This window comes from Eucyclogobius newberryi, unplaced genomic scaffold (genome assembly GCF_026437365.1).
Source record: "Eucyclogobius newberryi isolate DKJ021-1_F unplaced genomic scaffold, fEucNew1.0.hap1 SCAF_2, whole genome shotgun sequence".
NCBI classification, from domain to species: Eukaryota; Metazoa; Chordata; class Actinopteri; order Gobiiformes; family Gobiidae; genus Eucyclogobius; species Eucyclogobius newberryi.
In genome coordinates this window covers 7,511,661-7,534,178 of record NW_027315834.1, presented here as the reverse complement: position 1 = coordinate 7,534,178, position 22,518 = coordinate 7,511,661, and the positions used below count along the sequence as shown (strand labels likewise).

The 22,518-nt window shown below is 41.2% G+C and overlaps 1 protein-coding gene across 9 annotated transcripts in view; it reads right to left on the bottom strand.

Annotated features, from left to right (window-relative positions):
* LOC140366986 (ELKS/Rab6-interacting/CAST family member 1-like) overlaps nucleotides 1-22,518 on the bottom strand; it is a 226,652-nt gene that overhangs the window by 42,107 nt on the left and 162,027 nt on the right. For all 9 annotated transcript variants that reach the window (XM_072453259.1, XM_072453252.1, XM_072453253.1 and 6 more), the window contains one exon: nucleotides 15,583-15,730. In XM_072453259.1, coding sequence (XP_072309360.1) covers nucleotides 15,583-15,730 — 148 coding nt within the window. The remainder of the gene's footprint in view (nucleotides 1-15,582; nucleotides 15,731-22,518) is intronic.

The window sequence follows — 22,518 nt, the reverse complement described above, 5'->3', positions numbered from 1 at the left end:
TTTTAGCATATAGCACATTTACATACAGTTTGTTTATGGTGGTAACCTCAACTTTTAAATGTTAATCTTGAATGTGTATGTATTAACTAATCTTTAAGAGAATATATATATACAAATCTTTATAAACTCATTGTTGCATCAGTAAGACGGTTGTGTAAAACAGTAACTTGTTTTACACATTTTATAGACATACTATAGATTATAAAACATTTAGTAGTTTTTTTTATACATTAGTTTGTGTGACCGTATATAAAGTGTGGGTTGAATATTCCTCACAACTTAATAAATGTAACTTATACCAATGCCAGTACACAGATTTCTTTCCACTTTCCACGTAATTACTGTAGCAGAATTTCAAAAAACTCAAAACCAGGAAAAGTTTTGCCTTATGTTTCTGATCTAACAAAGAGCAGACTAATTACCTATGTAATTACCTGAATTCCTGAAATATCATGCATTCCAAATGGCCAATAAGGTGAAAAAATTATGATTTTACATTAAAGACCAACTATATTACTACAATGCGACACTGAGCATGCTTTAAACACAAGTCACAGAACGGTCCAGAAGTTTATTTAGTCCATTTAGCCAAAACATGGCTAAAAAAAGATAAAAATGACATAATATGTTTTCTTTACTTTCTCCCCTTTCACTTGAGTCTCAAAGCCTTTACAGTAGAAAAGACAGTCAAAACCAGAGAGAGGAGGAAGGATAGAAGGATAAAGAGATTGATGTTGGGAGGGAGCTGGTCCAAATCTGTCACTCTTGTACAATCTAAATCCCTTTAGCCTGTCTCTGAGCCCAGGCAGCACACGGCTTAAGGCGACCACAGTGCGATTCTGTGTGTATATTTAATATATATTTAATGTACGTAGGTTTGAAAGCTGGGGGAAAATTGGTGACGTCATGGAGGCAGATACATGGCTACAGGATCAGGTAAGCGCCTGTCCAGACACAATTCAATCTTTTGTCAAGTGTGTTTACGTGTGAATGTATAAATTTGGGCTTTTTAACATAATATGTTAAAAAGCACTTGCTCTCAGGGTGGGTTAGGTGTGACAGGTAACCCTTTTGGTCTGTAAAATACGGCTATGCATTGTTTTTTGCTGTTTTGACCTTGCCTAATGACCGAAGAAATTAACAAAATAACTAAAATTGTTGTTCATTTACTCATTTAATCTTATTTAATCAGATCTGTTAAAAGGATTAGCCGAATTAGCCAAGGCTATAAACACTGTGATACCTGCATCAGTTAAGGACATGTTTTTGAGCATCTTGAAAGACAATCATATTAATAAAACCTAATCTTGTGCAACAAGATCTCCAAGATTGTGCACACATGTGGAAAATGATTGGTGAGGGTTAAGCGCTGCTGAGTTATGTCCAGAGAAGCGATAGTTTGATAAAGCAGTGTTATAATCACAGCAAACATGATTAAAAAAAGCACATCATTTGTTTGGAATAAAGTCATCCTGTCTTGTTCGCATTCTGTGTCTCATCCCATTTTTTAAATTCTTTCCCGACATGTCAATAGTGTTATTTTTTTTTTGTCCCCATGGAACTTCTGAGTGTGATGCTTTTCTACCATTTTATGAGAAACACCATTCATCTAAAATAGACATAAAAATTAAACTAGCTGACATCCGTAAAATGACAACAGAAAAACACTTTTGGACTTAATTTGAAGATGGACACTTTTGATGGATGCGTTGGACAGGACATAACATAATTTCATGTTGACATATCTACTTTTTCTTAATGGATGGCTTTAAGTACTAATGTAACTCTATGGACGATTCAGTGTTTTTAAAAGATGGATAAAAAAAGAAATCCACAAAAGTTTAACCTTAGGCTTAGCAAAATAATATGTCTGTTTGCCGTAACCCGACCGACCCGGTATGAAATTAGCCGACGAAAATAAAAAAAATAAAAAATCAGCATTTTGTTGAAAAAACGTCAAAATATTTTATTTTTCAATTATTTTGAATATTTTTATCACGCTGGTAAACCTATTTTCCATCCCAAAAGACTAATAACGCACTGCGCAATCGCAAGTGCGTCTTCATATTGGGTCCTCCATATACTTCTGTATCAAAACTGAGCGCACATCAGGGCCGTTAAATTGCCTTTTACAAGATTGTTTGCCTCTGTCGGCGCCACTTAAGTCATCATAACACATGCCACGCTCTATCAGGGTGTCTTACGCAATGCATTCTGGGATTGAAACACGCCCAGCAGCGTCATCACAACAAACATGGCGGCGCCCGTGTCCCCCGCATGTTTCCCCCGCATGTTCCCCCCGCTCGCCTTCGCTACCAAAATAAAGGATAGCGGCGTACAAAAGGTCGATTAAAATATCTTAAAATCGTGAGATTTAGTCTCCTGATCGGGTTGATAGAGACGTTTTCCGTCATTGACTGTTGAAGCCTGACCCCTGGCGGTCACTCCGACTCAAAAAAAGGCAAAATTTCACTTTTGTTTATTTTGCTGACAGAGAAGACGTTAAACTTTGCGCCCTTTTTGGTTTCATAAGGACATAAACCATAAACCAGACCAACAACTCTGTAATCTGTTAAACTGTAAACTCCTGAGAATTCTGACTTGGCTTGAGACTGCCACGTTAAAAGAGTTTTTGCTCCACTTTGGCTGAATTGTCAATGTCTTTTACCGAGTGCTTTCACCTGTCTCCTGCAGCACCTCAGACCTGTCCCAATTTATTCTCTGAACGACGTTAATCTGAATAATCCTTCATATTTCCCCAACTCCTTTGCCTCCACTCCAAACGATAAAATGTTACTTTTCTTTTACCACCTCAATCTCAGTCTATCCTTTTTAGTCCAATTTGAGTGGATTCTTGAACTTGTACAGTTTTTGCCGACGCTTGACTTCTGAGCTCCTTAAAGCGGCCTTGAATCCGTGACTAATTCTCTCCCACTGGTTCTCTCCAAAACATGGCTTATTTGCATATCTCGCGCCTTCTTCCTCTCCACACTGCCTCTTTGCTTTTGTCGTTCCTTTGGTCTTTTATCTGCCTAATTTGTCCAAGTTCCCCTCTCCGCCCCCGCCACATAAAAGCTCTACACTTTGAACGCACATCAAAATCAAATCCAACAATTTTACAGGCTAAAAATATGTCCCAATGTGTTACATTTTCCTCTCTGATCTTGCAGTGTATTTTCCTGAAAAAAGAGCTCAGATGACTAGAATTCAGAACATTAGTTTTGATACTGATTGATAATTAGTTTGTACATGTTTCCAAACTTATTTAACCAGGTATATCTACTGGATTCAACAAATGGTGCACTATCTAACTTCTGGCTGTCTCCATGGAGATAAGACAAGCAGGGGACGCCAGCCGCTTTTTCAGGGTACATATGACAGGTTAGATTACACATTTCTCTAAAATGTAGTGAACATGATTATTTACACAAGTATTTACAATTTTTTTTTTTTGGTGGCTTTTATAATGTTTTGGTTTCTGGTTGGACATGAGCAATCCAAATAAATTAAACTACAGTATTTTTTTGACAAATTATAACACGTTAATTTTGTTAAATGATGAATTGTTGAAATTGTCGGAAACATTTGTGATCGACCACCCGTAAAACCGCCATAAGTCGGCCTCGGTGAAACTGAGATAAAGCCAATTTTTATTTTATTTTTTCAAATGTGTGATTTTCGTTTTTTTGCAGAATGTGCAAGTTGAAGTTATGAAGGAGCCCCTGTGTTCTTCAGATAACACTATTGGTTGTCTTAAACGTATACATTAAGCTGTTAAAAATGGGTAGTTTTCAGGTCTTTTTCCAGCGCTCCTCAGGGGCGTCACCTTTTTCTAGCCAGCGCATTGTTGATATTTTTTGGCCAATCAACTGCTAGCCACATGGCTACTTAAAACACTGTCATACTCCATGGTGTTGAAGATGGAATACGTAGTACAAAAAGATGAAAAAGAAAAAAGATCCACGAAAAGAAAGTGCCTGGCCTACTCACAAGATCCCTGCATGCATGCATGCTTTGTGTGTGTTTTATGGTGCTTTGCGTTAAGCTACGTACAGACTAGGACTGGGTATTGCCAAGACCCTTGCGATACGATACGTATCCCGATACAGGGGTCACGATACGATACGTGTCCCGATACTTGTATATTCCGATACAATTCCCTCATTATGATACGTATCCCGATACATTTTTGAAAAAAGGGTCTTAAAAATGTACCAAATGGATAATGTTTTTACTCTGAATAAGAAAATGTAAGAAATTTCATGTTTATCCACAAAGCACTTATTTATAAATCCTTTCTGCTCTAATAACTTCATACATCCAACCAACTGATCCAAATAGAAATATAAGGAACACATTCTACTAAAAAGTATTACATGTTTCTTGCCAAACAATTGCCCTGGTCTGAACATGCTACAGCAGCATCTTCTGCACAGATCAGCTTCTGATCAGGTCCACAGCTCCTTCTCGAGAGAGGAGCGCAGCACAAACAGCAGATCAAAAGTACTATTTCACCTCGTTTAAAGCCTACGGGCCACAAAAATCTTATTTTTTATTTTTTAAATAAAAAAAATATCGACACTGTGACTCAGTATCGATACGCGTATCGATACGGAGTCTGTGACGATATATCGCCGTATCGATATTTTGAACACAGCCCTAGTACAGACCGCTGCGGCCTAATCACGCCCGACGCAGAATTTGAGCGTGTGTACATTTGAAAGGTTTACGCTCCGAACGCGCGCTATCGACGCCCCGGGCACTATACACAGGCGCGCGTACGGCGCGCTCGAGCTCTCTGCGCACATGCGCAGTAGAGGTGTTGTCGCATGAGCAGTGGAGTTGTTGTCGGTGTGGCCTTTCATTGTGTAAAATGGCGGATATCGAGAGTGTTGTTTTCGCGTTTTTGGTTGGTTTCTGTCTCTGTATTCCACCGTGAATACATCGTACAGCTCCTTTCTCCCACACACGGCCACAATCAGTCTTTCGTCTGCCATTGTTGACGAGCAAGGAAAAAGTGGCGCTTCTAGGGGAATTCCACGGGGAATACCGGAAATGCGAGGGGAAATACGTACGTACGTATGTCACTGGAGCGTCAGCTCTGATTGGCTGCTGCGGCGGCTGCTACGCTTCTGCTGCAGAGACCTCAACATATCTGAACGCGTCGCGTAAGCCATCGGCCGGCTCATATGCGCGCTCAAAGCGCCGAGAGCGTAAGAAAACGCACCAATCGCGCCGCAAAAACGAAGAAATCGCGCCGCGGATAACGCACTACGTGCTCGACGCGCGTTTACTATAGACTTTGAATATAAACTGGACGCTTCGGCCGCGGCAGTGTGGAAGCCGCTTTAGTTTTTGTGGCTAAACCGGCTTTTAGCTCCGGGGGCCGTGGGCTAAGTTGAAAGCTTATTTTTCAGCGTTGTTCTGTACAAATCATATAATTATATAGTATTTCTTGCCCCGTGGGTTGTGTGGGTCGTGCTTTATGTGTGTTTTATGGTGCTTTGCGTTGGTTTTCGTGGCCAAACCAGCTTTTAGTTCTGGGGGCCGTGGGCTAAGTTGAAAGCTAAACTTTGCTATCACCATGTTATTAGCTTATTTTTCAGCGTTGTTCTGTACAAATCCTATAATTATATAGTATTTCTTGACCCGTGGGTTGTGTGTGTAACCCACGTAATTTTATCGCGAATAGAAAAAAACTACAACTCCCGATACCACTTCTGGTCACGTGGCTTACGTACATCGCACGTCGCACGTCACGCACGCACTGCGTCATTCGAACCAATCACGCGCTTGCCTGGCCAATATCAGCTTCCTGTGTCCTCTCCGTGCGCGGTGTTGGGAGAGACGACAGGACGGCTGAACCAGGTAAGCTTTGTGACTAAAACACCCGCTTTTAATCACTTTAATGTGCGCCGGTTTTTAAACTCGAGTGTATGGTCATAGACGCCTTATCAACCGCTGCCGATGCTGGATTTTTAGAGTGCAGGAAAACGTGGAATTTGGTGAGTCTGTCTGTGTTTTCTTGCTGTTGTGCTACATATTGATTTGATTGTTGATATATTTATATATATATTCATTACCCGTATCAACCGGTTATTTATCTTAACAAAAGGTATTTATATAATGTATTTATACAATTGAATTGATGAATGTACTAAAGTATTTACTGCATTATTTGTTCATTTGTAAAAGAGATGAACTTAATGACATAGAAGCTAGCTAATGTTTGGGTATTTCACTGATGGTCCTGTCTATTGACCGCAGGCCAGGTGTGCCCAGTGGGGTACCAAAACAAAAGATTGAATTGATGGCGAGCTGAGACCAGCCTGGACCCGGAACCAGAACTGATACACTGAACTTTACAAACCTACAAATCCTTCAACATGAGCGTATGGTAGGGGCTGATTCAGCCGTCCGCTCCCACCCAAAAGACACCACAGACTTTGCAAACTCTCAAATCAGTCACAGCGCTATCTTTTGGACAATACAAAAACTCTGTTGCTTGCTCTTTCATGGACACTTTATTGCTATTTCATTGAGATGTGCAAATGTTATTTAATATGTGTGTGCACTTCCTACACTGGATGTTTTATGCTGAATCTCGTGTTGAACTTTGATTGCTATTTATACAACCATAGATTGTGAACGTTTCAGTATTTCAGTATATGAAACCATTGAACATCTGTAGATTGTACATTTTATAAATATTGGGTTAATTGTATGTTGGTAAACCTTCACTGTAAATATATAAGGCACAGCCACACTTTGATTCACTAGTTTGTATTATTGCTTACAAGCACCTCCCTGAGTCAAACCTACCTTCTGATCTAGCCCAGTGGCATATTGACACACATGCTACATGTGGGTTGTGCTTTATGTGTGTTTTATGGTGCTTTGCGGTTTAGTGTTGTTTAGTTTTCATGAAATCAAAAGTTGGCTAATCCCCCGATGCTGAATCAAAAGTACATATTTAATTAAACTCCGACTTCTGGATGGTAGAGATGTGATTTGTTAACGTGAAAATAACTTTCACATTCTTGGATTAATACATTTTTATTATGTACTGAATTACCTGTGAATTCTGTTTATCGACAAATGGCAATAAACCCTATTCTGATTCTGATTCTTTGATGCTATTCAGGGCCTTTTGTAATCCAAGTATTTCCATTTTAATATAGTAACTTCTAATTCAGATTCAAGTCGAGTTCAAGTCCTAATGAAAATAACACTACATCAATAACAACGCAGCTGTAGGGGGAAGGTGCTGTCAGTGTGACAGGGGGAGGGCTTATTTCAATGAGATGCAAATGAGCCCCCCTGTGACTCTGGGCTCAGTGAAAGGTTTTGAGAGTTGTATACATTCAAATTACCACAACTTACTCAAATATGATCAGATGTGCATGAGTGAGACATCATTGAATAGCTTTGACTTCACACTTATTCACTCTGTGAATAACTCAAAATGTCTCTGGGTAGACTTGGGTGACTGGTTTATCCACGGTCAGTCACATTTGTCAGTTGAGTGTAAATTGTCTCAGCATTTTGGATTGAACGTCGCTTGTTGATGACATCACAGAGGGATTTTGTTTTAGAACTCAGCTCAGTTTCAACTTTTATTTTTCAATTTTCTTCACACACTGTAACCTGACTGTAAATCTATGATTAATATTTACCATAGGTTCTATCCCACTAAACTAAGTGATAATAACTAAAACATAAAAACACATCATGTGCACTTTAAGCAATATAAAAAATAAATAAATCTGTAAATGAATAAATGCAATGAATAAATGGTTTTAATCTGGGCTCCAGACTAACATTGTTCCCTTTCATATGAGACTCCTTACTGCAGTTGGTTGGAGTTCTGTTAATGCCATACTGTGGATCTAGACCAGGGTGGGCAAACTACGGCCCGCGGGCCACATCCGGCCCGTTGGGCCTTTCAATCCGGCCCGCCAAGCTTGTCCAAGTAATATTAAAATATAATTTTAAAAAAATTAATAAAAAAAATATATTATTTTTTGGCTGTAGGCTTTATTCGACAGTAGATGGAATGAGAAAGAAAGAAAATGCAGCAAATGTCGGAGTTGGGATTCGAATTCACGATACTGTGGCTGGCCGTTCATTTTACCTTTCGCCTGTAATGCCCACATTTCCCCAAGAGATGGCACTGTTCCCTCTAAACTGCGCGCCTGCGCAATTGCGCACTGCTCGCACATAGTGCGCGCACACAAGAACATCTAAGAAAATAAAATTCACCACAAACAGCCACCGGGGGCAATCAAGCAGGAAGCGCCAGAGTTTGACACACTGTAGAAGACTCTTGTGGACAGTAGAAGCACTGTCCAGGGGACACGTCGTGTTCTCTATAGTTTTAGTTTTAAAACGCTGTGTGTTTTATTACAATCAGAATCATATTCACTGTGAAATTAGTCTTATTAGTCCCGCAGCGCAGCAAACCGCGGGCGCATTCAGAAGACTGGCATGTCACTATTGTGTAAATGAAACTTTTTTGGCCAGACCTGACTCCCGAGTCAAAAGACACATGTGCATCATTATCTGGACCAATTTCTGTGTAAATATCTCATGTCACAACGTAGCACTCACTCAATGAGTACGCGAGCAGATGATCCAGATGTGAAGACACAGGTAAATCAGCTCACACAGAGTCATCAAGGACAGAGGGGACACTAGAGACAGCTGTGATTTGTTCTAAAGCAGGACTAAAGCGGACAATTTGTACATTGAGCCTTGCATTTGTTTGCTTTGTCACAAGTTACAGGTCAAAGCTTGCGTGTAATTTATAGGAAAATTAGTTCACACAAACACATCATATTTTCCTGGCCCGGCCCCCCGGTCAAATTTTAGAACCCAATGTGGCCCTCGAGTCAAAAAGTTTGCCCACCCCTGATCTAGACAAAGCAACAACTCCCTACCAAAAACAACAACATAGTGTACAATTAAGCAAAGCCCGTGGGGTGCCATTGTTTTTCCATCTTAGTTGGCACAGTGGCTTCAACTCCTATCTCACAGCAAGAAAGTTGTAGGTTTGATTCCCGGACCAGGTAGGGACTTTAGACCCACATAATCAGAGCCATCTGCAGTTTAACTTTAAGACTTACATGAAAACTAAGGTTTAGTTTTCATGGTACTTTTGGTCTAAAAACTGTGAGAACTGAATACATTTTAGACAGTTAAAACTAAGATATGCAATCTGCATGGAAGTTCTTTAACTCATAAGCCATTTTTGTGGTGTGAAGGTAAGTTATGTTATTTCATCCTGCCATATATTGTCCATATTTGCAATAATTGAAAAACAAAAATGCTGACCACAGCTGACTGCACGTATTCCCAACTTTTTTGTTCTCGCTTAATCTAATCATCACATCTCTTTCTCTCTTCCTCGCCTCTGTTTCTCTCTTTTCTACCTCTTTCTCTCTCTCCTCTATAGTCCACTGGCAATGGCCACAATGAGTTACAAATGAACTCGGAGTGAAACAAAAGTGGAAAAGTGCTGAGTCCAGATCTTGGTTAAAATGATTTAATCGTGATAAGGCCCAGGGGAATCAAAAATGAAACGAGTTCTTTCATCTTTCTCCAGCCACTCATAAGAGGACCATTGTTTGTTTCACAGCAGTTATCGAATAATGAAAAGCTGCTGACTCATGCTTGGGAAAAGAACTTCATCATCATCAAGATGTAAAAAATTAGATTGGCCCCAGTTTGACCTGCTCAGAGCAGAGCATAAGTGGGGAGTTTAAAATAACAATTACGTGTTGAGAGAGTAATTGTCAAAAATGAGTCTCAAAAGATTAATAAGAAAAATACAGACTTAGTTTGACCTCAAAAGACCAAAATTATAAATAATAAGGGCCAAACAATATTACAGCATTGTATTGGATAATTATACTCAATAAAGCTAATACTAACTTTTAATACATTGTTTCAAAATAAAGACTGCCTGATTGCTTTTACTTGTAGTTTGCTTTTCTTAAGTCAAAAAAACATCACCTGACTCTCTGAGTACATCTGCTCAAATGCCTTCACTACAATTGTGATTACATTAGCATGTCGGAGCAAGCTATTTATCTCTCCTATGTAATTCCCTCTTCTGCCAGAAGATGGATTTTTCATTCAATTCCAGGTGTGGGAAAAAAACCTTACTGACTATAAAGTCAGGTGTGCTTTTGGATTTTTTTTTTTCATGTTCAAATGACAATAACAAGACAAATAACGCAAATGTCCTTTAAGAGAGGGATAAGAAGAAAAAAGTGATGAGGGAATATTTGACAACCATCCAAAAGCTCAACTCCCAAAGTGGGGATTGAATCCATGACCCCAAGATTAAGATTCACATGCTCTACCAACTGAGCTCACTGGGCTATAGTGGAAAAACTACCTGACAAAGAGAGGCAAAATAATGCTGCAAAGACCTATATCTTTACAACTGGGTCAAAACTGGAACGTTGGAAAACGGGTTTGCACACTCCTAACAAAAAGAACCATGAACCTCTGTTGGCAAAACCAATAACATCACCCTAGATGACATCAATGATGCAAACTAGGTTAAAAACAGGCCAAAACTTGGGCTGAAATAAATTTATGATTAATCACAACTAATCGATTATCAATAATAATGAACACAATTAGTTCTCGGATAATCGTTTATTTGATTCCATGTGCTGAGAGAAGAGGTTTTATGAGTTTTTTGAGTATTTGTGTTTTGATGAAAAACCTATTTTGTCTGTAAGTATGCTTGATCAAGGTGTCCTTAAGATGCATCACTTAAGCTTCATCTTTGTCAAATTTAGTAAAGAATCGCCTTTTGCGATCCAAGCAATTAATCACAAGAGTAAATGCTTGACAACAACAGACCCAGACTAAACCATGAAATCAAAACATGTCTTCAAAGTAAGTTAATCTTATATCTATTTATGAAGATACCAAAATGGCAGCGAAGCAATCTACATAACAAACGACAAGTTTTAATTTTAGCTTAGCAACAGTCAGATCTAACCCAACCCAAACTGTACGGTTCAAAAACACGCAGAAATGTTATAAGGACGTCATAGCTTAAGAGAGAGACGGATGGAGGACAGTAGACAGGATAAGGTCTGATAGTGTTCTCATTGTAAAAAATGCACAGATTTATTTCAAGTATTTTTTTAAAATGATCTTGAGGTTTATAAAAACTAGCATGCATGCAATAACCACATGGTATAATAAAGAAAGTACAAAAGCTATTGTCTAAAAAGAGCATTTTTATTATCACTGTGGTGTCAAAATCAGTATTGAGCCAGTCAAAATCAAGTACAGAATTTTAGAATCACAACAACACTATTGACCTTATTCCGCCCACAGATGAGCACTTCCATTGTAATCGCACTTCCGGTTGTCTTGCTATTTAATCATGCTATTTACCTTATTCCAGAAGCCCGTCTGGGCGCCCCCATGCGATGTAATCCTTCTTATGGCTATATTAGTAAACATTTGCCAAAATGTTTGATTTTTTAAAAGTTTTGATGTTTTTTGCCATTCACTCAAACCTAAATAACAACCAAGTACAAAAGAAAAAATACTGTCCTAAGTACCATTTTGAGGTATTTATACCTTGACTTTTATTTCATTACATCTGAGAGCAGATATCTGTACATTCTACTCCACAACCTTTTTCAAAAGAAACAAACAGTAAAAAAAGTTCTCTTTATGGTTTGAGGGGTAATTTTTTTTTTACCACATTCATTGCGACATCCTACGGAAACTAAACTATACATACAAAAAGTCTTGAAACATTGAGAAATTGATTGAATAAATATCAGCTAAATTATTTATAGATACCCACATTTCACTATTTAATAGTTATTTAAAAAAAAGTTTTACTAATAAAGTAAACATTTTAAACATGTGCTTAAGTAGATTTTTATATGTGATACTTTTACTTGAGTACATTTTAGCTACTGTATCTTTGAGTACTTCTTCCACCACTCATAATTCACTAACATAAACTAAATGATATACAAGGATAACTACATGCATTCTGTAAGATAAGACACAGACATAAACCCAAGCTAGTCCCTGTAGCCTCATTTACCGCGGGCCTGGTTAATTCACTGGGCTATGAAGAGGCTTTACTGTGCATGTGTGAGTTTGAGAGTCCCCTAGTGTAACCGCCGTGCTGTTTGGTCAACTTTATATCCTTGTTTTTGGCACAGGTCTTGTGTGTGAATACAGGTGAGACTCCGTACACATCCCGAACCGGGCAAAGTGCTGCTGTGTGCGCCTGTAACCACAAATCTGAAATAAATACATATTCATTGCATGTTGGAGGTGTGAGTGGTAAGCGGGGCGAGGGAGGGAGAGAGGGAGAGGTACTAAATTTACCCGCGGTGGTCGAGGCTTTGGTCACATCTGGAGCCAGTTTGTTCTTTCATGTTTTCTCTGCTCCCCCAAACACTTCCTCTTCACCTGTGCCTTTACTTTAACAGTTTTCAGCACATTTTGTCCATACATGCCATACTGTGGAACATTTCAAACAAAGCAAGAACATCTCAGACAAGCAGGTGGTGGACCCTCCAGAAATGCTACCTAGTGTACCTTCAAGTTATTCTCTTTGTTCTTCAGAAAACAATTGCGCTTTTTGATTTTTGCTAGTTTGAGGAGGTTGAGCGGTATCGACTAGATATAGTCGGCGGCGGGCTGGTGTGCGCTTGCTTAGCCGCCACGTGTTGGAGTTCACCCCTGTGGACGAGAAGGTCGCGTCCCTACGCCTTCGGGTGGGGGACAGGTCTTCCACTGTTGTGTTGGCCTACGGGCCGAACAGCAGTGCAGAGTACCCGGCCTTCTTGGAGTCCTTGGGAGGGGTACTGGATAGTGCACCGACCGGGGACTCCGTTGTTCTACTGGGGGACTTCAACGCCCACGTGGGCAATGGCAGTGACACCTGGAGTGGGGTTATTGGGAAGAACGGCTTCCTTGATCTGCATCTCGATACGCATATTGGCTTTCCATAACCTTTTTTAAGTAATTTTTATTAGTCCGGAGAATGCCAAAGCTACTCTAATACTCTACTCTACTACAAATTTTGCCTAGTCAGCCCCTGTACCCCCGGACAAAATTATTTGGACGGGGTGTTTTCAAATCCTATCTAAAAGCCTGCCAAGCGGTGTTCAGTTATTGGACTTCTGTGCTAGCCATGGATTGTCCATAACGAACACCATGTTCAAGCACAAGGGTGTCCATCAGTGCATGTGGCACCATGACGAGGCTGGAGATCAATGATCGACTTTGTTGTTGTGTCATCTGATCACCGGCCGCGTGTCTTGGACACTCGGGTGAAGAGAGGGGCAGAGCTGTCAACTGATCACCACCTGGTGGTGAGTTGGATCTGCTGGCGGAGGAGGAAGCCGGACGGACTCGGCAGACCCAAGCGCGTTGTGAGGGTCAGTTGGAAACGTTTTGCGGAGCCCTGTCAGTAGGGTATTCAACTCACACCTCCGGGAGAGGTTCTCCCATATCCCGGGGGAGGCTGGGGACATCGAGATTGAGTCCGAGTGGACCATGTTCTCCATCTCCATTGTCGATGATGCGGCTGCATCATCGCAAGGTCTCCGGTGTCTGTCGCGGCGGCAACCCAAACCCGAACCCGGTGGTGGACACCGGGAGTAAGGGATGTCGTCAGGCTGAAGACAACATCCCAGCCAGAGTGGCCTATCGGCCACTCTGGCTTGTAGGTCTCCTGTGGTCATTGACGGGTATCGGCAGGCCAAGCGGCCGCAGCTTGTACTGTCGCAGAGTCAAAAACTCGGGGCTGGGAGGAGTTCAGGGAGGCCATGGAGGAGGAACCCAAAGAAATTCTGGCAACCGTTCGGCGCCTCAGGAGGGGGAAGCAGTGCTTCACCAACACCGTTTACGGTGCGGGTGAAGACCTGCTGACCTCGACTGGGGTGGAAGGAAGGAATACTTTGAGGACCTCCTTAATCCCACCGTCACGTCTTCCGAAGAGGAAGCAGAGACCGGGGACTCAGAGGCTGGCTCGTCCATTACCCAAGCTGAAGTTACTGAGGTTGTTCGCAAACTCCTCAGTGGCAGGGCTCCGGGAGTGGATGAGATTCACCCTGAGTACCTAAAGTCAGAGATGTTGTAAGACTGTCTTGGCTGACACATCTGCAACATCGCGTGGCAGTAGGGGACAGTGCCTCTGGACTGGCAGACCGGGATGGTGGTTCCTCTGTTCAAGAAGGGGTATCGAAGGGTGTGTTCCAACTACAGAGGGATCATACTCCTTAGCTTCCCCGGTAAGGTCTACTGGAGAGGAGAATCCGACCGATAGTCGAACCTCGGATTCAGGAGGAGCAGAGTGGTTTTTGTCCTGGTCGTGGAACACTGGACCAGCTCTATACTCTCCATCGGGAACTCGAGGGTTCATGGGAGTTTGCCCAACCAGTCCACATATGCTTTGTGGATCTGGAGAAGGCTTTCGACCGTGCCCCTCGGGTTGTCCTTTGGGGGGTGCTCCAGGAGTACGGGGTCCGGGGCCCTTTGCTCAGGGCTGTCCAGCCCCTGTATGACCGGAGCAGGAGCTGTGTTCGCTTTGCCGGCAGTAAGTCAGACCTGTTCCAAGTGCAAGTTGGATTCCGCCAGGGCTGCCCTCTGTTCATAGTTTTTATGGACAGAATTTCTAAATTAAATATATAGTAAAGGGTCGGAAGGTGTCCGGTGTGGGGACCACAGGATCTCATCTCTGCTGTTTGCAGACAATGTTGTCCTGATGGCTCCATCAAACCCAGACCTGCAACATGCACTGGGACGGTTTGCAACCGAGTGTGAAGCGGCTGGGATGAGAATCAGCACCTCTAAATCCAAGGCTATGGTTCTCAACCGCAAAAAGGTGGCTTGCCCTCTCCGGGTGGATGGGGAGTCCTTGCCCCAAGTAGAGGAGTTCAAGTATCTCGGGGTCTTGTTCACGAGTGAGGGAAGGATGGAACGTGAGATTGACAGGCGGATCGGTGCAGCGGCTGCAGTGATGCAGTCGCTGCATCGGACTGTTGTGGTGAAGAAGGAGCTGAGTCGAAAGTCAAAGCTCTCGATTTACCGGTCAATCTACGTTCCTTCCCTCACTTATGGTCATGAGCTTTGGGTAATGACCGAAAGGACAAGATCACGGATAGAAGCGGTCGAAATGAGTTTCCTCTGCCGGGTGGCTGGGCGCTCCCTTAGAGATAGGGTGAGGAGCTCACCCTAGGAGCTCAGTCACATGAGGGGAGCACAGAGTAGAGCTACTGCTCCTCCACGTCGAGAGGAGCCAGCTGAGGTGGCTCGGGCATCTGTTCCGGATGCCTCCTGGGCGCCTGTTTTGGGGATGTACCACCGGGAAGAGGCCTCGAGGAAGACCCAGGACACGTTGGAGGAACTATGTCTCTCGGCTGGCCTGGGAACGCCTCGGGATCCCCCCAGAGGAGTTGGAAGTCTGGGAGTCCCTGCTTAGACTAGCGGAAGAAGATGGATGGATGAAAGCAACCTGCGTGTGTTGTGTAAAGTTTTCTATGTTTCCTATGACTTTATGGCTCATGTTCTTCGTACCTGCTGCTTGAGCTGTTGCACCAGACTGTCCTTCTCCCTCTTCAGAGCCGCCACCTCATCCTGGGTTTTCTTCTTCTTGGAAGAGGAGAGCTCCAGCAGTGCGATGTTGGCATCCTTCTCACTGATGGCAGCCAGCAGCGCCTCCTGCCTGGACACAAAAGAACCACATACATTACACCAGTGTGTCTGGATGTTATTGATTTTATTATATTATATCAGGCTGCGAAATAGACGGGGGCCCGGGGCCCGTAAGCCCTCAAATCGCCGGCGGGCCCGGGGTTTTAAAAGGAGGGGGCCCGCCGTGCCCCTGTATCGAAATTCCTCTAAAAAATTAAGACTTAACTAGTAATTTGGCCATATTTGGGGCATTTTCATCGCTTAAGTTTCGTTTTGACTGACATGCCACTTCGCAGTATTCTCGCTTCTCATTGGCCGAGCGGTGTCCGTGATCTAATTTCGATGAAAGCGGACATCTGATTGGTCGCTGCATTCGTGTCGCGTTCGGTTGTACTCGGAAATGCCCGGTCTAATTTTGCGCCAAAAGTGATATCTAGGTTGGCGGGCGTCAATCTCTACTCAGTCCGCAATTCAGTCTTTTTAAAGTTGTTTGCAACAAAAGCTGTATGTCAATGTGGAAGTATCCAAGGCCCCCCCTTTGGAGTTGTTAGCATCGGGGCAATGTATATATGTTAGTAGTTTATTTTGTAGGCTGTGATTTTATATATTCCACAAGATCTCCTTGTGTCAAATGCTGTATACAGTATTTATTTTGTATCTAAGAAACATTATTATATTGAATTAAACAGTATTGAAAGAGCATGATCTTTGGTTTATAGGAATTCAGTATTTGTGCTCTTCCTTCATATCAAATAAAAGATAAAAGCACTTTAAATTGTTTTACATGCTAATAACGAGGTTTAAAAGAACACATTTATCTTGTTCTTATGACGCCGCGATGCCGCGCGCACTTTTGGGCCCCTGAAATTGCTGGGGGGCCCCTAACTTTTTTTAGATAGGGGGCCCCCCTGGCCCCTAACTTTTAAAATCTATTTCTCAGCCTGTTATATGCTGGAGATTTAAGGTCGACATATCGGTCTATCTCTAATCGAGATACTTACGTTTGAAGGAATGCTACATACGTTTAAAGCAGGGGTGCCCACACATTTTCGGCTATTATATTTGACAAAGCCTGAAGATCTACCTATAGATCTAAATTATTGTATAATTTAGTATTATTTTTATTGTCAGTATTAAATCATCAAATCAAATCAATTTATTTTTGTAAGGCCCAAAATCACAACAACAGTCGCCTCTGAGGGCCACAGGGAGAAATGAATCAACAATGTCTGTGGTGGCGATGAAGTCAGACAATGTCTGTGGTGGCGATGAAGTCAGTCATTAAACTGTTTTTTATTTTTGTTTAACCATTGTTAGGCTATAGAAACACAATGTAGGCTTTCATTAATAGCCAAATATTGTTTATCATATACAACTGTGCAATGTAAAAAGGACTGCTATTTAACTAGACCATTTAATACAGCTGAGTATTTTGAAAACAAAATATACTGGCCACAACTATGCTAACGATAGAAGGTTGAGCTTAACCAGAACTTACTCTTTCCTCCTTCCTCTGCGTTACACAGTGCACACTTCAGCGCTTTCCCGGCACCCCTGGTTTAAAGGAACCGTATGTAGCTTGCTTGCTTTCTGTTTTGAAAAAGTTACTACAAGTTACTACAATCACAACTGAGACAAATCCAAGTCTCCAAGTCTTTGTCCTTCTAAATTTGGGCTCAAACCATGGCTCATTCTCCTCCAGAATTCCAGGCTCACTGGGTTGCAGAGGTCTACCTAGCTCTAATTCATGATTGGTGCACGAGCTGGCCTTCAGGTAGAGACCATTCAGATTTGAATGAGGATGTTCGCTTTTACAGTGTACCCGTGCTCGTCTCCCCTTTGGTTGTCTTCCAGACTCTCCCCTTCCTCCCAGTGAATGTTTCTCATTCTCAGAAATGTGTCCACACCACTGGAAGTCTAAAAGCATCTCAAGACCACATGTTTACAGATTCCACACAGCTCAAAACAATGCAAGGGGTTCTAATGAGCAAAGAGAACTGTTCTGGATGAACTTTGCAGAGGGTTTAATAGTTTTTTTCCAATCAGTTCCAAAATATGAGATTTATGAGGTTTCAATAGTTGTTGTTGACGCTATCCTAACATGATCCAATTTGACATGCGGGGAAAATAAACCATCTCTAAAACCCAACTTCACCCCTTATTTTTAGGTAGCGCCATTAAAATAATACTTCAAATAAACAAGTCTGACACCGCCACGTCAAAGGGTCTAGTTTACATTTAAAGTCTATGTGTTTTTGCGGCGCAAAATTTCCATGATTCCATTAAGTTTTGGATAGCCAATATTCAAATTTCTTGATGGTGGATAGGCCTATACACCATGTAATAGTATGTTTAGGGTGCTTGTACCTTTGGAAATAATGAAGGTAAATTAAACCATCCTTGGAGGAAAATGCCACCCCACATGAGGCATATTTACCATTCCTTTAAAAAATTTCCGTTAAAAAGGATGACATTATCTCTTTAGCAGTCAGTGTTTAGTTCCACATTGAACCACACACAATATCTGCGCTGCCTCACATCACGTACATCACCACAGACAGCTAATGGAACGCTAGCCTTGTAAAAGCTAACGGCTTGTCTACTTTTATGCCATATCTGAGCGCTACCTGCAGCACACCGCACTTGTAAACCTTGTGATAAAATTATATTTGTTCCAGATGCACAGGTATTACTTTGTCTTAATCTTTTCAGCACACAAACACAACTGTTAGAGGGAATGTTTACCTGCAAGGCTAATATAAATGCTTTTGCTAAATCTTTACATACATGCTTCTACTATCAATGAGCAGTTAGGATTCTTTATCCATTTTTTCTTTAAAAAGGTTTATGCTTCTTATCTATTCTTTATTTAGGTAATTTCATCTTTGATCAGTTTTTGAATTAAACAATAGAACATAAAGCTAAACCAATAGTCCAACGAAAAAGTCCAAAAAGTTAAGTTAAATTGAAACAAAACAAATTTGGCAAAAAATATGCCTGAAACCAAAACAAGAAGGAATAACTGAACAAAAACTCCAGGGTTAAATGAGAAATGAAAGACTATAAACTATTAAAAATTGACCAACAGAGAGACCAATCTGAGCAAACGTAGTCCTGTCATGTTGACTTACAATTGAAAAAGAAAAAGAAATACAAAACATGTCAAATTTAAATCAATTTCAATAGCAAGGAAAAATCTCAAAACTCTATACCAATTTTAAAGCTACAATTGTAATAAAAATACTCTTCAGACAAACACAATGTATTTTACAACACAAAATAATAGTGCACTCTTTATTTTGCCTTGTGTTTTGTGTGTGTTCTGTTAACCTGATTTATTTTATCTCAACACTTCAAAGCCAAGCCACAGTTCAAATGATTATCTAGTTTCAATACTCGATTGGTCTTCGGGATTTTATACTTTTGACAACAGTAGCGCAGACGCCAGCGGAATCTTAGAACTATTAAACACTGTAGTGAGAGTTGTCAGTGGAATTCCTCAGTCGTTCGGGTAAGTTCCATTCAAGAACATTGCATTCTGTCAACTGGACACACATTTTAAGAGTGAAGATAATTTGCCAAGTTGCTTCTTCAGTTCTTCTGACAGAGAACAAGCACATCACTGGGAGGAGGTAACAACTAGCTAGTGTTAGTTTCAGTGTAGTTAGCCCATCCCTTCAGACAGATATAAGGCAGCGACTCACAAGTTCTCTTTCAGGAGAACTCAAGAAGCTTCTGGGATGAGTGGCAAGAAGAGAGAAAGTGCCGGTACTTAAGGCTAGCTCAACAGGCTAGATAAACACCATAGCCCAGTATCAGAACACAGTAGTTGAGTATTTCCTCCAGTCTCCAGGGCCCTCTCAGCTTATCTCGGACCAGTGCTTGGACTTGGATCCTTCTCCTCCTGCAGCTGGACATGTCCTATGTGTTATCGGAGGCACCTTGGCCCTCCGTCCCTTTATAAGTGTTTGAGAGGCACAAAAAGGGTTTCACATCTGTGCTTGTAAGTGTGTAACTGTGTGTCTGTGTTCACAACTTGTCTGTTTGTAATACAGAGATTTCACTAGATTTCTCTAAGGGCTAAATCACGAGTAGGATTTTCAGTTCGAGCTATCATGTGATCATAGTCCATCTGAGGGACTAAACCTGGACTAAATGAGACCTAAACCATAATAAAAGAGGAACGAGTATGACAAGGATTCAACCAGAACTGAACCAGGACTAAACAAGAAGTAAACCAGAAGAAAAGAAGATCCAGGATTAATTGAGGATTCAACTCTGACTAAACTGAATCCATTGAGATGAAAAAAGGACAAAACCAGGACTAAATTGGCTCTTGGAACAAAAACTCTAAGCAGGTTTAAAACGGACAATGACTCTTCACTCAACTAAGCCAGGACTGAACCAAGACTAAACAAAACCATGAATGCCTGAATGAATCACAAGGGCCCTCTCGTCATATCTGCGAGGGCTGGAGTGTGCGTTTGAAGTAGATATTTGGTCGATGGTGACACTGGCCAGCCTGTATCTTACATAAACACTGAACTATTTTAGACAGAGCCTCCTCCTCCTCCTCGCTGGGCTTTGTGTTAGCTCCAGAACAGAACAGAGGCATGCTCCCTGCTCCATGTTTGGCTTGCACTCCGTCTGCTCTGCTCGGCTGCACTGGAGAGAGACGTTTGGAGGAGGCTAGACTTTACCCTCTCACCCTGTCTGACATCCCTCCAACTCAGGATTATAACAAGTAGGAGGTCCAACTACAGTTATATTAGTATGTGTACAAGTGTTTTTTTAGACTGAGGCATGTAGATATAAAACCAAATGATACGATTGGACGATTGGAAAATGTCAATTTGACTTTTTCAAAAACAATAAATTGATTCAATACAGCTTTAAAATTATATTTCAAGTTAATACTCATGGCTTGATCTGGTGCTGTCACTGCTGAGTTGTTGTTTCAGTCTCCATGGTTTTATTCTTGTTGTATTTCACTACTAAAAGACTAAAATCAGTGCTGGGCTTATCCATGCAATCATGGTACGAAGTATGCACGCACGCACACATTACAACATTACATGACTACCATTAATTTCCATAACCTCAATCAAACTTGCTAATGCCCTTAATGCCTAACCTTAATCTAATCCAACAGAATCTCAAACCTGTGTTGTCAGAATATTTCCCCACATGTCTTGATTGACAGGTCCACACACACCTTTCAGCTCATCATGATGCTGCATAATTTAGCCGCAAATATGAATGTCGATCAAATCCTCTAATTCTACCTTCTGCTGCTGTTTCCCACTGTGAGTTTGGCTCGAACCGAATACCTCAAATTTGCATTGAAGTTCCGAGCTCCTTAAGCCAAAAGCTTAGGTCATCATCCGCCATGATAAGGATTGTCTGGATAGTCAGCCATGTTAGGAAAGGAGTTAGGAAAAGGAGCCTGCATTGTTCTTTTGCTCGTTTAGTATAAAAACCTCAGGAGCTTCCTAACCAGGAAGAGGCTTGGAAGCATACCACAATTCACTGCGCAGATTAGGGCTGAGCAGTGATAATTTGTCATATCTCGATATATGATATACATCTCAATATCTTTTTAAAGTGAAATACTTTTTTCCAAGCCTCTAGGCTGCTGATTGGATGGTAGAAATCTACATAGAAAAGGCTTGTTTTTGTGATGTCTGTTCCTGATTAAAACTGAATCTAACTCCAAATATAAATGTAATGCATCACACATTACTCTATAACAACAATAACAACAATCAAGTCTAATTGATCAACTTCTCATCCTTCCTCTTGTTTGTACTTTCCTCTTGAACTGTGGCCATCTGGTGTTTCAGTTTTATGTATGTGGTGCTTGTGCACTTGTATGACAGGGTTTATCTTAAAGCAGCTAGAAAGTGAAAAAACAAAAAACGAAAACATTCAGCACAGCTTGGCTTAGGGTTAGCACTCTGCCTGATGATAATAACGTAAGTACTTGGAAAACTTTTGTGAGAAACTACAGCCCAAGAGTTAAGTCAGTTTCTTAGCACATTTAGCATAAAGATGAGTAACACGAAGCTGTCGGGATCAGATTTGTGGAGAGGTCACAATAATACATTTTTTAAAGCATTTTGGAACACTAAAAACACCTGTGAATTAAAAATACAAAATAGATAAGATTTTAGATGGATAAATATTTATTGATCCCAAGGGAAATTGTAGCGTAGTCTGCTGCTCACATTTACACGTTACATAAGACCCATAAATAAGAACCATGAAGAAGACGTCAGCAAACAAACGTATACTCACACAGGAGCAATATTGTGTTAATATTCTAAGCAAATGGAGACAAAAAAAAGTGTCATTGTGTACATTTAATGCATAAGAAATAACTTGAAACACATGCATTTTCAGCGTTTCTATTGAACAAATCCCCACAGATTACGAGGCCTATATCAATATCACGCCTCCGCTGATCTGTTGTGCAAAACCGCACAAGTTTCACTCTATTTTTACAACCCTAACCATTAGAGTAAATGACAAACACCTTCCCGAGTCTTCTGTGAGCTCAAACGTGAACACCATCCTCCAGGACTCAATAACATCAGCCATCAAAGGCGTAATTGTACCCCAAAATACAACATAATGACACAATGATGGTGGGATTTATAGTAAAAACTCGCTGTAGGCTTCAGTTTATTGGCAAAATGCAATGTGTTTACTGTTCTGGAAACTTCACTGCCGCTGTAAGACTATAACAAGCAGCACTTAACAGGGAAATGGTGATTTGAAATGTTGTCACTTTTAAAGCAGGATTAGAAGTGCACTAAA